The sequence below is a fragment of the Limulus polyphemus genome, unplaced genomic scaffold (assembly GCF_000517525.1).
Source record: "Limulus polyphemus unplaced genomic scaffold, Limulus_polyphemus-2.1.2 Scaffold73, whole genome shotgun sequence".
In the NCBI taxonomy this organism is placed as follows: Eukaryota; Metazoa; Arthropoda; class Merostomata; order Xiphosura; family Limulidae; genus Limulus; species Limulus polyphemus.
The window spans coordinates 1,017,595-1,030,129 of record NW_013665683.1 but is presented as its reverse complement, the minus strand read 5'-3'; the positions used below and the strand labels follow the sequence as shown (position 1 = coordinate 1,030,129).

General features: G+C 31.6%; 1 protein-coding gene across 1 annotated transcript in view; it reads left to right on the top strand.

The window, feature by feature from the left end:
- Window positions 1-12,535, top strand: part of LOC111087639 — a 118,991-nt gene that overhangs the window by 16,099 nt on the left and 90,357 nt on the right. The window contains exons 4-5 of the mRNA XM_022394967.1: window positions 976-1,049; window positions 9,066-9,124. Coding sequence (XP_022250675.1) covers window positions 976-1,049; window positions 9,066-9,124 — 133 coding nt within the window. The remainder of the gene's footprint in view (window positions 1-975; window positions 1,050-9,065; window positions 9,125-12,535) is intronic.

The following is a 12,535-nucleotide window of genomic DNA, read 5'->3' as shown; positions in this document are numbered from 1 at the left end:
GTAGATGGATGATGATACCCGTCAAGTTGTCAACAATACATTAGTATTGTACGTGAATGGTGGTACCCACCAAGTTATCAGTAATATGCTTGTATTGTAGATGGATGATGATACCCGTCAAGTTGTCAACAGTACATTAGTATTGTAGGTGAATGATGGTATTTAGCACATTGTCAGCAATATTTTTATTTTGTAGATGGATGATGGTACCCGTCGAATTGTGAACAATATGCTGGTATATTGTAGCTGAACGATAGTAAACGTAATTTTTTTTACAGTGTTAAAAATAACCTTTTTGTTAATAACGATTGTAAAACAGGCCTATCTTTCTATGATATTCATTCTGTTATTGCAGCTAGATAATAGCATATGTCAGTCTCTCAACAATGTTTAAATGGCTACTTTGGTTACACCCTGTAAATATGTTATACTACAGGATATGCCTTTTACAGTGTTGATTTGCTGTGGTATTAACTATACGATATTACACGTCAGGTTTTCAACAATGTTTATATGCTGTCAGCGTAAATGGATGAGTGTACGTCTTATAGATTTTCTACAATGATTAATATGTTATTGTAAATAGTTGCTAGTATAAGCTAGATTGTGTTTTCAATAGTGATTGAACGATGGAACCATACCTGAATTATAGTATAGTATATACACTTACTTCAGAGTTTATTGTGTAATGTTATTATGACACCACGTGCCAAACTTTCACCAAAAAAGTACAAGCTCGTTTATAAATTTAGCTACAATAGAGACAAGGCCTTTTATAATAGGTATTGTATAATTACTAAAGTACACCTGAGGTCTTCGAAAGATTTTTTTATCTATACTGTTATAGTTGTATTGTGAATATATTAGAGCTCAAAATATGCATTTGACAATATTTGTATGACAGAAGTATTTAGGTTATAAAAAAATAGCATCGCCATGTGTGCTTTCTTACTTTTTTATTTTTTTTCGCTTTAGGTGTGGAAGACCAAAATGGGTTGTCTGCGATACAAGAAGACTTCCACACGTACCAAACATGGTGTCAGACGTATGTAAGTCGTTGTCCTTCCACACACGTAAAGCTCTATTTTGTTCCTGTACACAGATGATACAAGGTTAACATGCTGATGTTTCGTGTGTGTGTATATATATATATATATATACGAAACGTGTAGTACAGGTCTGATTAGTTATGTTATTCTAAAATCATATTATAATGGAGCTTGCGATGTATAGGTCCAAAACTCAGATCTCGGAAACTACCGCACCAATCATAACTGGGTAATATTTTTATAACTAGGCAGTATTTTTATAGCTGAGCAATAAATAAAACTATTGAAATTTCCACAAAAATTATATGTTTCAGATTTAACCAATAAAAATTACAAACAAAAAGGAGTAAGTTTCAAATATAAAACAAACTTTAAAAAATTACTTGTTTTTCTTTAGTGAAAATCTCATGATTGTTGCAACAGAAAAGCAAGTCACTTTCATTGATAACTGCGTCTACAAAAAACAAATACTTCAATAAAATCTACTCTGTGATGATAGCTCATTTTAAAGCTAAAATTTCAATAAAATCATTTTTCTCATGGATGATGAACATTAATGAGTGTCAAGTATGAGTAAATTGTTGTAGAACTGTCAGACAATTCCAGAAAAGGCCGCAGGCCCAATAGCCTTCCGCAGGAAGTAGCAGTTATACCTGCCCAGAGGGCGGGTATTTCTGCTAGTTATAGTAATACATTTCATTTTCAAAGTAATACAGATCAGATTTGTAAAAAAAATATATTTTGTTATTCGAAATAGTACAGGTCAGGCTCAGACCTCCAACGAAATGTACATACTGGAATAGAGTGACTGACGTATAACTCGCTATAATGTTTATTATGTTATTATAGATTAGTACTATTATAATTGAACTCTAAAAAAAAGTTATTTGTTAGCATTGCAGATATATAACAGTGCCTATTTTCTTTAAACAACGTTTGTATGCTATTATTGTGTATAGATGATTGTAGATAGTACAAGTGTATCTTTCAATAATGTTTGTATGCTATTGTGTATGGATGATAATAGATAACAAATGCACGGCTTTCAAAATGTTTGTATAGGTGCACTGTGTATAGACGTTAGCACAAATCAATACATCTAAAATGTTTGTGTTAGCATTAGTCAATATTTCAAGGAAACTTCTATGCTAATATTGGAGATCGATGACTGTACAAACTAAGCTGCTTATATGGTGATATTGTAAAAACAAAGGATGTACCAGGCTTTGAATAATGTTTGTACGTCAGTACTGTAAATAGATAAAGATGCAGATTTAGCCTTGTTTAATATTTACACTCTTATTACATCTAAATTATAGCACATGCCAATTCTTTTACAACACATATTATGTTACTGTAGATAGATTATGGTACAAGTGAGGCTTCCTTACAATGTTTAAGCTATTTTTGTAAAATATGATAGTACAAATCAGGAATTCAAAATGTTTGTAACGCTGTTAAGATAAAGATAATTTATTGTATAACAGTTTATCGACAATGTTCATATAATTGTAGATTCGTAGTCATCCAGGCCTAATTTTTTAGTGAGCTTACACAGTTATTGTTGATATATTTTGTTATCGGTCAAGCTTTTAACAATGGTTGGGTGCTGACATTGATATAATATATATCTCAAGAAATCAACTATTTTTATACGGGTATCGTGAAATGTCTATGATAAAAGTCACATTTCCATCAGTTTGTGTCTACACGTCCAGTTTCCAATAATTTTCCTATGCTGTATTGTAAATAACAGATTGGGCAGATCATTCTTTCAACAATATGTTCATGCTGATATTCCATAAGTAGTTGGCATACCTGACAGTACAGGTTAGGATCTCAACAATGTTTGTATGTTGATACTTTAAATAGCACATATGGCTGGCTCTCAACAATATTTTTATATTGGTACTGTAAAGAATGTATGTCAGGCTTTCAACAATTTTTGTATGTTGATACTGTAAATAGTATATATTTCTGGCACTCAACAATGTTTTTATATTGGTACTGTAAAGAATGTATGCCAGGTTCTCAAAAATGTTTGTATGTCGATACTGTAAATAGTATATATTTCTGGCTCTTAATAATGTTTTTATACTAGTACTGTAAAGAGTGTATGCCAGGTTCTCAAAAATGTTTGTATGTCGATACTGTAAATAGTATATATTTCTGGCTCTTAATAATGTTTTTATACTAGTACTGTAAAGAGTGTATGCCAGGTTCTCAAAAATGTTTGTATGTTGATACTGTAAGTAGTATATATATGTCTGATTCTCAACAATGTTTTTATGTTGGTACTGAAAAGAATATATCTCAGGCTCTCTACAATGTTTTTATGCCAGTGCTGTAATGGGTATATTTCAGGCTCTAAACAATGATTTTATGCTACTTTTGAATATATTGTATTATATTTGAGGCTCAAATAATGTCTGTAAACTTGGTAATGTATGTAAATGATGTATTCAAAGTCTGTCTCAACAATACTTATAAGCTGTATATGTAAGGTTTTTTAAATTTCTACGCGTTATGACAATGTTACCAGAAGTCAGACTTTCTACATTGTTTCATGCTTATATTGTGTGTGCATGATGTTACAGTCACATTTCAGTAATATATTTATGCTATTTTTGTCATAAACAGCAGCGCAGATCAATATTTTCACGATATTTGTGCTGTTATTGTAGAAGTAGAATTTTAACGTCGTTAGAATAACGATGATATTGTAGTTAGACAATTGTCATTGTTAAACTTTTAACAACAGTTGTATGGTGGTATTGTGAATAGTACAAGTCAGTTTTTCAACAATGTTTGTGTGCTCTAGTAATGTACACAAATAATATTACAGGCAAGGCTTTTATAATATGATTGTAAATAGATAGCAATATTTCAACAATGTTTTTACGTTCTCAATTTCAATCTATATTAGTACGGGCCAAGCTTTGTATTGTGTTTGTATGCTATCATTCTGAATTGGTTGTAGTAGGGGTGAAACTTTAGGCAGAGTTTATATGTTAGTACTGGAATAACTGGAGGCAGACATCCACTATGGTTTGAAAATAATAGAATATATTTCACTATAGAAGGTATAAGTAAACCGTCTGTTAGTTATATATTAATTATACTTTACTTGAAGTTCCTATCTACTATGACTTTGTTTGATAAAGATTTTATATACTTTGCAAAAACAATCAAATTATGATCTAAGACAAACTTAAATTTTGGTGTACATTTAGTTTGAATATTTCTAGCACCTAATGTTTGTATATTGTGTAATAAGAAAAAAAAAACGTAATTTTGTTAGGCCTGTAATTTCTAACGCAGTTTAAGAAACTAAATAACAAATTAATATTTGGGTCTTTATTTATATTTGTTTATTTTGTTTTAAAGAAACTGATATAATGATATCGTTTGTAAAACCCAAAATTGTGAAATCAAGAATATTTGAAGACGTCTATTATTTTCTTAGACAACCACACATCATTTAGTGTTTGTAAACTTGAGATAATACAGCGAATTGCTAAAATAATGAAGGTACAGAAGCTGCTATTCAACATTATTTATTTCTCGTCTTCTAATCCAGGTGCAAGAAAGTTGTTTTGGAATTGGGTTACATTAGATAAAAATAAATTACTTTGTATGCAAAGTTTTATCGTTGGTTAAGAAATGCTTATTGAAATAAATACGTTTGTTATTAACAAGATACTAGAGCTACTACATTAAAATGAAATGTTGACTACAGGAAAATAATTATGGGAATCGTTTTTTTCTAATATTCTTAGAGAAAACAAGAGTCAATATTTAAAATTAATAGAACCCAATATACTTAGAAGACTATTGAATTTATATCAATCAGTGAATATGGCTAACAGGATCGTTATAAAACCAATGTAATGTACTTATTTGATTAATATTTTATAAATTAGAAAGAGCAAAACCTATAGAGAAGACACTAGACATTTTTATCTGTGTATTTCACTACAGTGTAGTTGCACCTGAGACAGCACGTACTAAACGTAAATTTGAAATAATAAAACACACAGAAAGATGACGTATGTCACATATTTTATGTATTAATTCAGGTGCTAAATGCTTAGCTATATATATATATATATACATATAGCATTATTTGTTTCTACATAAAGATGTTGAAAACTAGACTAATTGCATTTTCACCATAGGCAAGTTATGTACTTGAGAATGATCGAAACGTCGTACCTATTCTCAAAACAAACCTTACTTACAGTAAAACCTGTAAATTCTAATAAAACATACTTAATCAGTAAGTAAACTCAAAACGAATCCATTAAAGTATATAATGTTATATAAACAACTCCTCCTTCATAGACTTGAACTCCACTAAAGTATGTAATGTTTATACTAACAGCCTTTCCCTCATAGACTTGAACTCCACTAAAGTATGTAATGTTTATACTAACAGCCTTTCCCTCATAGACTTGAACTCCACTAAAGTATGTAATGTTTATACTAACAGCCTTTCCCTCATAGACTTGAACTCCACTAAAGTATGTAATGTTTATACTAACAGCCTTTCCCTCATAGACTTGAACTCCACTAAGTAAATAATGTTTATTCTAATATATTTTCTCTCATAGACTTGAACTCCACTAAAGTATTTAATGTTCATAACAACATTTTTTCATATACATGAACTCCACTGGAGATAAACTCCTTAGAGATAAAACAGTTTTCACTGAAAGTAATTGGCATATCATCACGTTAAACCTAAAAATACAATTAAAATTATCTTACTATGGAAAAACACAGTCTAATTAACAGCATGATAAGTTTATTTGGTTGCTATTATCACCCACATTATGACTTTCAAAGAATACTCAAGTCTCATTAGTGTTTGAATTTCAGGAATTATACTGTAGTGAAGCTTAGACAAAACGAACATTATTCCATAAAACTGAACATGGCTAGTCCACTGCCAATGTACTATTTATTAACTTCGAGATAGTAATTGGGATGATAATCTGTGATCAATAAGTAAGGAATAAATTTTATCAGTCTGACTTAAAAATATAGAACTTTGGTTTCAACATCGCAGTTCATTGCTTGGCTTGTTATAATTTTGAGATCACCAGAATTAGCAGCAACGCCTTTCAGTACCCGTATTCTTCCCAAATGAGTCAAGGTTTCAATTCTGTATGAGATATCGATGGGTTCATATCTGGAAAGCTAAAGTTAATTAAATGCTAACATGTCAAGGCTTTAAGTGTGTACCAGTGATCGATGAGTTCATGTCTGGAAAGCTAACACTGAACGATGTCTAGCATTGTCAACAATGACTAGACCAGTGATCGATGGGTTCATGTCTAGAAAGCTAATGTTGAACGATGTCGAGCATTGTTAACAATTACTGGTTCAGGTCTGGAAATCTAAAGTTGAACAATATGTCTCAAAAGAAATTATGATAAACTATCGATAAATCACGAGGCAAAGATTTTAACAATTCTATGGTGGAAGTTACACAACTGTTTACTTCAACTGATTCTAAGAACCTGTGAGTGAAAGTAAAGAAGAATATATCCATATATGCCATATCCAGTGCTGATGAGGCCTTTCGCTAAATACCAGAGCTCGTCAGGCTGGTTGAAATAGACAGCCACAGTGCTATTTATTTAGGTGCTATTTATGTCATCAACTTTCGTGAACATCGATAGTTATGGTGTGAACTAGATTAAGTAAGTTAATTGTAATTATTATTAATTTTATTTAAGTCATTTACAAATCAGAGTTTTAGGGTAAGAACCAATAAGATAATATTATTAAGATTAAGTAACCTATTAAAGGTTGGTGTTTAATATAGGCTAAGCTAACACTATAATCATAAACCCTTATTTACACGTAACTGTATTACCGAAATCAGTCGGCCGAAACAACTAATAAAAAGTTTATCTTTCAATGTGCCAGAAATCGTCAGTTGTTTTTCTTTTTATACTCTTAATGTGTAACATTGTCGACTATAACTGGATCACTGATTGATGGGTTCATATCTGGAAAGTTAAAGTTGAACAATGTGTAATACTAATTATATTTGTCATAAAACATTAATATTAGGCCTATTATATTTTTAGCACTACAATCTTTATTCAGTCCCTTAGGTTTTTTCTCAAGAAGAAGAAGAGTATATAATAGTATTTCAACCACACAATGTCCGCCATAGAAATTTTTCAATTAGTTATAATCTTGCTTATAAAGGTCGTTTATACCATAACAGTGTGTAATATTGTTAACTATGACTGGACGAACGATCGACAGGTTAGTTATTGTCTGGATAGACGATTGTGTAATATTGTTAACTATGACTGGACCAACGATCGACAGGTTAGTTATTGTCTGGATAGACGATTGTGTAACATTGTTAACTGTGTTTGGTGTCCCAGGCGGTTCAGTTATGGTGCTGTGAAGCGTTAGTACGAATGGACAAATGTAGATTTACTTCTCATTGATTTGCAACGTGACATTAGACCCAGTTTTATAACCTTAGACCAATCTCAGTCATGAAGGATAATGCTCGGTGTCGTGTTTTCATAATGTGAGAAACTACCTTAAAAAACAATAGAGGTCATTAACTGGTAAGCAGAAATTCCTGATCTTAATCTCAAAGAACATTTCTTTCAATCACGTTGAATACTGTATACGTAAAAGACTGAACCCACTATGGTACTCCAGAGAATCAGGTGTTACGCTGACTGAGCAATGGGACACAGTTACCCATAATGTGTGTTAACTGATCAGAAATACGTTCCGCAATGCAGTGGACTTTATCAATGGTAATGATCCATACTCGTTATTGTTTTTTTTCTCTTCTTTTTTTTTTATCCAAATGCTACTATTTCAGACAAGGTAAGTCAATCAGAACATAATTCTGGCAATTTTAAGTTTGAGAGTGCTTATTCTAATAACTTATGGTTAAACGTAAAGAAGAATGCATAGCATTATGTCAACCATACCATACCATATCTGTTATATTCAATGCCGACGAGGTCTTTCATCCAATACCAGAGCTTATCAGACCGGCTGGGATAGTAGTGATTGAGACATTATTTATATCACAAGATGTATTTTGTGAAATTGATGTATAGCCAATGAAACTGATCTATTGGCGGGTTTAGTACATAAATGGTACTTAAAATATGTTCTGATATGATAAGGACACTTATCTATACAGTTTTACCCTTCGGTTATTTTTGAAGTGGTATATATATGTGTGTGTGTGTGTGATATACTAATTTTTGATGGTAAGAGATATATCTCCAAGTCAGTTTGTGTTGAATTAGAATGTTGTTCATACTTTTCTTTTTTAAACTTTTTTGTTCTTATAGCTAGAAGATTGCGTGTGCAAGTCAAATAACTAAAACCCTTGAAATAGAATAAACAAACAAACAAACATACATTCTGCTTCGAAAACCACGCCTTTTCTCTGTTTCAGTTCACAAAATTTACCGTTAATTGAGAGAAAGGCTTGTTAGTGAAAAACTTTATAACGGTACTTTCATTGAGTTTTGGTTCTCAGAGGGCAACTGAAAGTACTTTGTTATTTACGGGAAATTCACAGGACATAATTTTCTCATCGGCATGCCTATAATTATTATATATTAATATCCACAAATGTTCGATGGTTAAAGTATATCTGATTAACCCATAAGGTGCAGAAAAAGAATGCGTAAGTTAAGAATTTTGTTTTTATAATTACTAAACTAACATTAAAAAAAAACACTATTCTAAATATCCGATATCACAATATATTGTTTAGTACTGAACGAATGGGTAAGAAATTAATTTAGATTATCGGGTTAAGCGAAAATTAACATGCTTCAAAAGCAACAAATAGGTTTAAGTATGTTTACATGAGTATTTAAGGTATAAATCATCACGAAATAAATTATTAAATACGCAACAAACGATACGTTCTGCCTTATCTTTTTCTGTTGTTGTTTATTTTTGTTCCTCTATATATATAATTTATATTCTTTCTGTCGTGTACAGTTTATGAAATGTCCTTACTGGGATCGACCTCATCTGATGCTCGACGTGCACTTCAACACGTAAGATTTACATTAAATCTCAGTAGTATTATGTGTTATCTTTTCATCGTAATTTCTATGCTGAAAAGCATTATTCAATTATAGTTTAACAAAGGTACAACTCTATCGAACAGTGCTCTCTCTCTCTCCTGTTATCCAAACGCTTGAAAGTTATCAAGAGTTCAAGCTGTTTCAAAGTGCAGTTTTAGAAGTTATCAGAACATACAGAATTCAGTGTTATCGTGGTGATAACAAAGTTTGAAAAGTCTTGCTGCAAACGTGTTAGATCGGTAAATCTGTTTGTTTCAGTTTCATTGAGTTGATAGGATATGAAAATTATCATATCGCTCCAATTACACGTTATGCTACCTATTTAGACAACAGCAGATTCGTCTCGAACTATATATATAACTGCTTGGTATTCCACATACCTTGTAGTCCTTCGATGAAAGACAAACATGACACAAAAATATGGACCTTTGACCTTTATAGAACGAACATTTATTAGTTTAAGAAAGATAAAATTCCTATTAGAGCTATTTATGAATAATTTTAGCGTAAGATATTTTGTTTTCTAGAATGTCTACTTTCTACGCGTTATGCTACTACGGAATGGTGATTTTAACTTTTATTCTTGGCATTCAAATTCTATAGTCATCGCTTTGTCGTCAAGGGAACGAGTCTTTCAAGCGACTTTTGAGTTTGAACTTGCATCTGATGTATACGCAATGTTTGAACGGGTCTATGCTTTACCAAGTTAAATTTGAAATGCAAACGTGACATACTGTTTTTCTTATAAATTAAACACTAAGGTAAAACCTAAAAATTGGACGTCAGCGGCATATAATGATTTAGTAAATAATAAGAAAATCTGAGATCTTTTAAAAACAACAAAATTTTGCAAACAATTCCTTTGGTAGCTTGCACAAGTAAAACATACTGTACCATTTGGATGGTCCCTGTGGCTCAGTGGTCAATTTGAGGGCTTATAACCTCAAGATTTGGTGATAGACACCTTCGCTGGGTACAGTGCAGAAAACCCACTATGTCGCTTTGTGTTTAAAACAAATAGTTTAAGCATGTTCAACCAACCTCACGTGATGCTAAGAACGTATTTTTTGTAATTTCACGATACTGCATGCTCTATTGATACAGTATGTTTGTTATATTTGTGCTCGTCGCTAAGTACATTTAGGAATCCCTTGTTTTTTTAACCCTATAAAGCTAATTGAACATGCCTTAACTGTACAATATTCTCTAGCTGGGTAAGCCACCAAGTAAACATGTGAATGTTTTTTGGAAATATATTTTTATTTTAATTAATGGCTCGAAATGAAATTATAATGATTTAAAGTGGTGTGTTTTATTGTTAAACCTAAAACTGCAAATTTCGTTGCTAATTAAAAAACAGATAAGTGGTAAATGTTCTAACAGTCTTCTGTCCTACTAAATTGCAGTTGCATTTTTATATGTTCCCATTGAATGAAACATTATAATCGTTAAACGTTATAATCCGGAAAAATAAATCATTCATATTTAGAGTTTCTTGTCTGTTTCTGACATGCAGTATATTCTATTTTGTCGACTGACGCGCCATCTAGTGTAAACTGATATCTTCATTTATGTATTATGACAAATAACTTTAGGAAAAGAATTATTACCTCCTCGTCAAAACTGCGCAACAGTCTTCTAATCTCTCATCCTTAGAAAAAGCTACTTATGATGGAATTTTTGTGACGTGAATATTTTCCTCTTTTTTTTTTAATTCCCCTTTTTCACAACTCGCGAATTGCATTGTTAATTTTCGTCTGTATGGTAAAATTAACTCTTATTTATTATTCAGTTGTTTATTTTAGATTCCTGGTTTAAATGACTTTCAAAAATACTGAATTGCATAAAAATCACATAATTTTAAATACTATGAACAGATTTTAATTTTTGCATGTTTACATTTTTATTTATAATGAATACCACTGTTGTAATAAGTGAAAAGTGATGTTAATATTTTACAAGAGAAATAGATATGCGTGAACATAAACCTTCTGTAATATGCAAAATTCGTTTATAAAGCTTATATGTTAGTTAATAGTGCAGAACTTCAGTCAATAAAGATAAGTTTAAATTAAAGTCAGATTTATTTTTTATCGAACACAAATATTATATTTTAACATAAATAACTGAAAATAATTATGGAAACACACAAGTGATGCACATACAGAAGTTACGAACAATGAGTAATTACAACTAAACGATTATTTATCATTAATACAATGCATTATCTTAGAAAATCCGAAATGAATTCCAATAATTTGTAAAATTAAGAACTTTTAACTTGCTTCTTTTTTTTTATGCTACCATAAGTTTATCAATGAATGACTGTGAAGTATTGTTCCTAATGTCTTGCATTACTCTTCACAATTCAACCAAATGTTGGGTTTCCGTTTAACTTGCTCAGTTTCCATCTAAGCTCCTACAGCCTTAATAATATTCATATCGGGACATTTGCAGGCCAAGCCATTGCAGTGAATGTTCCATTGGCCTCTTTTTCTTGGTTGAAAATTAACTCCTACCCAACAGATATTGTTCCTGAGATAATGACTATGGATAAGAATATCCTTTCAGCAGCCTGGGTGCCATCAATTCTGTGTGGATTTTCAACACCGTTAGCTGAGATGCAACCCACAACCGTATTGTTTCCACACCATATCTTGTATAGTTTTTGCCCGTGATACTGTTCTTCCCCCTGCCATCGAACAAACTATCGTTGATTGTTTCCAAACAATTTGGGTGTAAAAATCATCGTTCTCTAACTTTGCTTATCCTATTGTTTGAAGTTGCCTATTTCAGCCTTTTGGTTTGTTTATTTCTCCTAAGCAGTGGTTTTTGAGCAGCTTCACATCTATTAAAGCCACTTCGTATTAATGTGTATCTTCCTTTTCTGAGAACAACATTCACACCTGTACTCACAGCTATGTCTTTGACAAAATCTCTACTGGTTTGTCACGTATAACATAAAGAGTAAACCCTGAGTTACTAAAAAATCACTTTTGAAAAGTTTGGTCTTTGTAACTCAACCAATTATTTCATTGATAGTATCTAGGGCCAATTAAATAAAGGGCCATTTGGCTCGGGCCTGAAATTTAGACATTTGTTTTTGTGTGCCTCCCAATCAGACTAAAATGTGACACACTCTCAGCTTACAGCTGCAAAACATATATACAATTTAAATATGCAGATTATTTTTCACTTTTCTTTTGGGCTAATGATTGTCATATGTTGCTTTAATGTGTCATCATTTATTCTTATTACAGTCAGGAGCTTCAAAAGATAGAAATAGCTCGGGCCTCTCTGAACCTCTGAGAGAACTTCATAGTATAAACTATCAACATGTGACTCTAGTGCAGCGTTTCCCAAACTATGGGTCGCGACCCA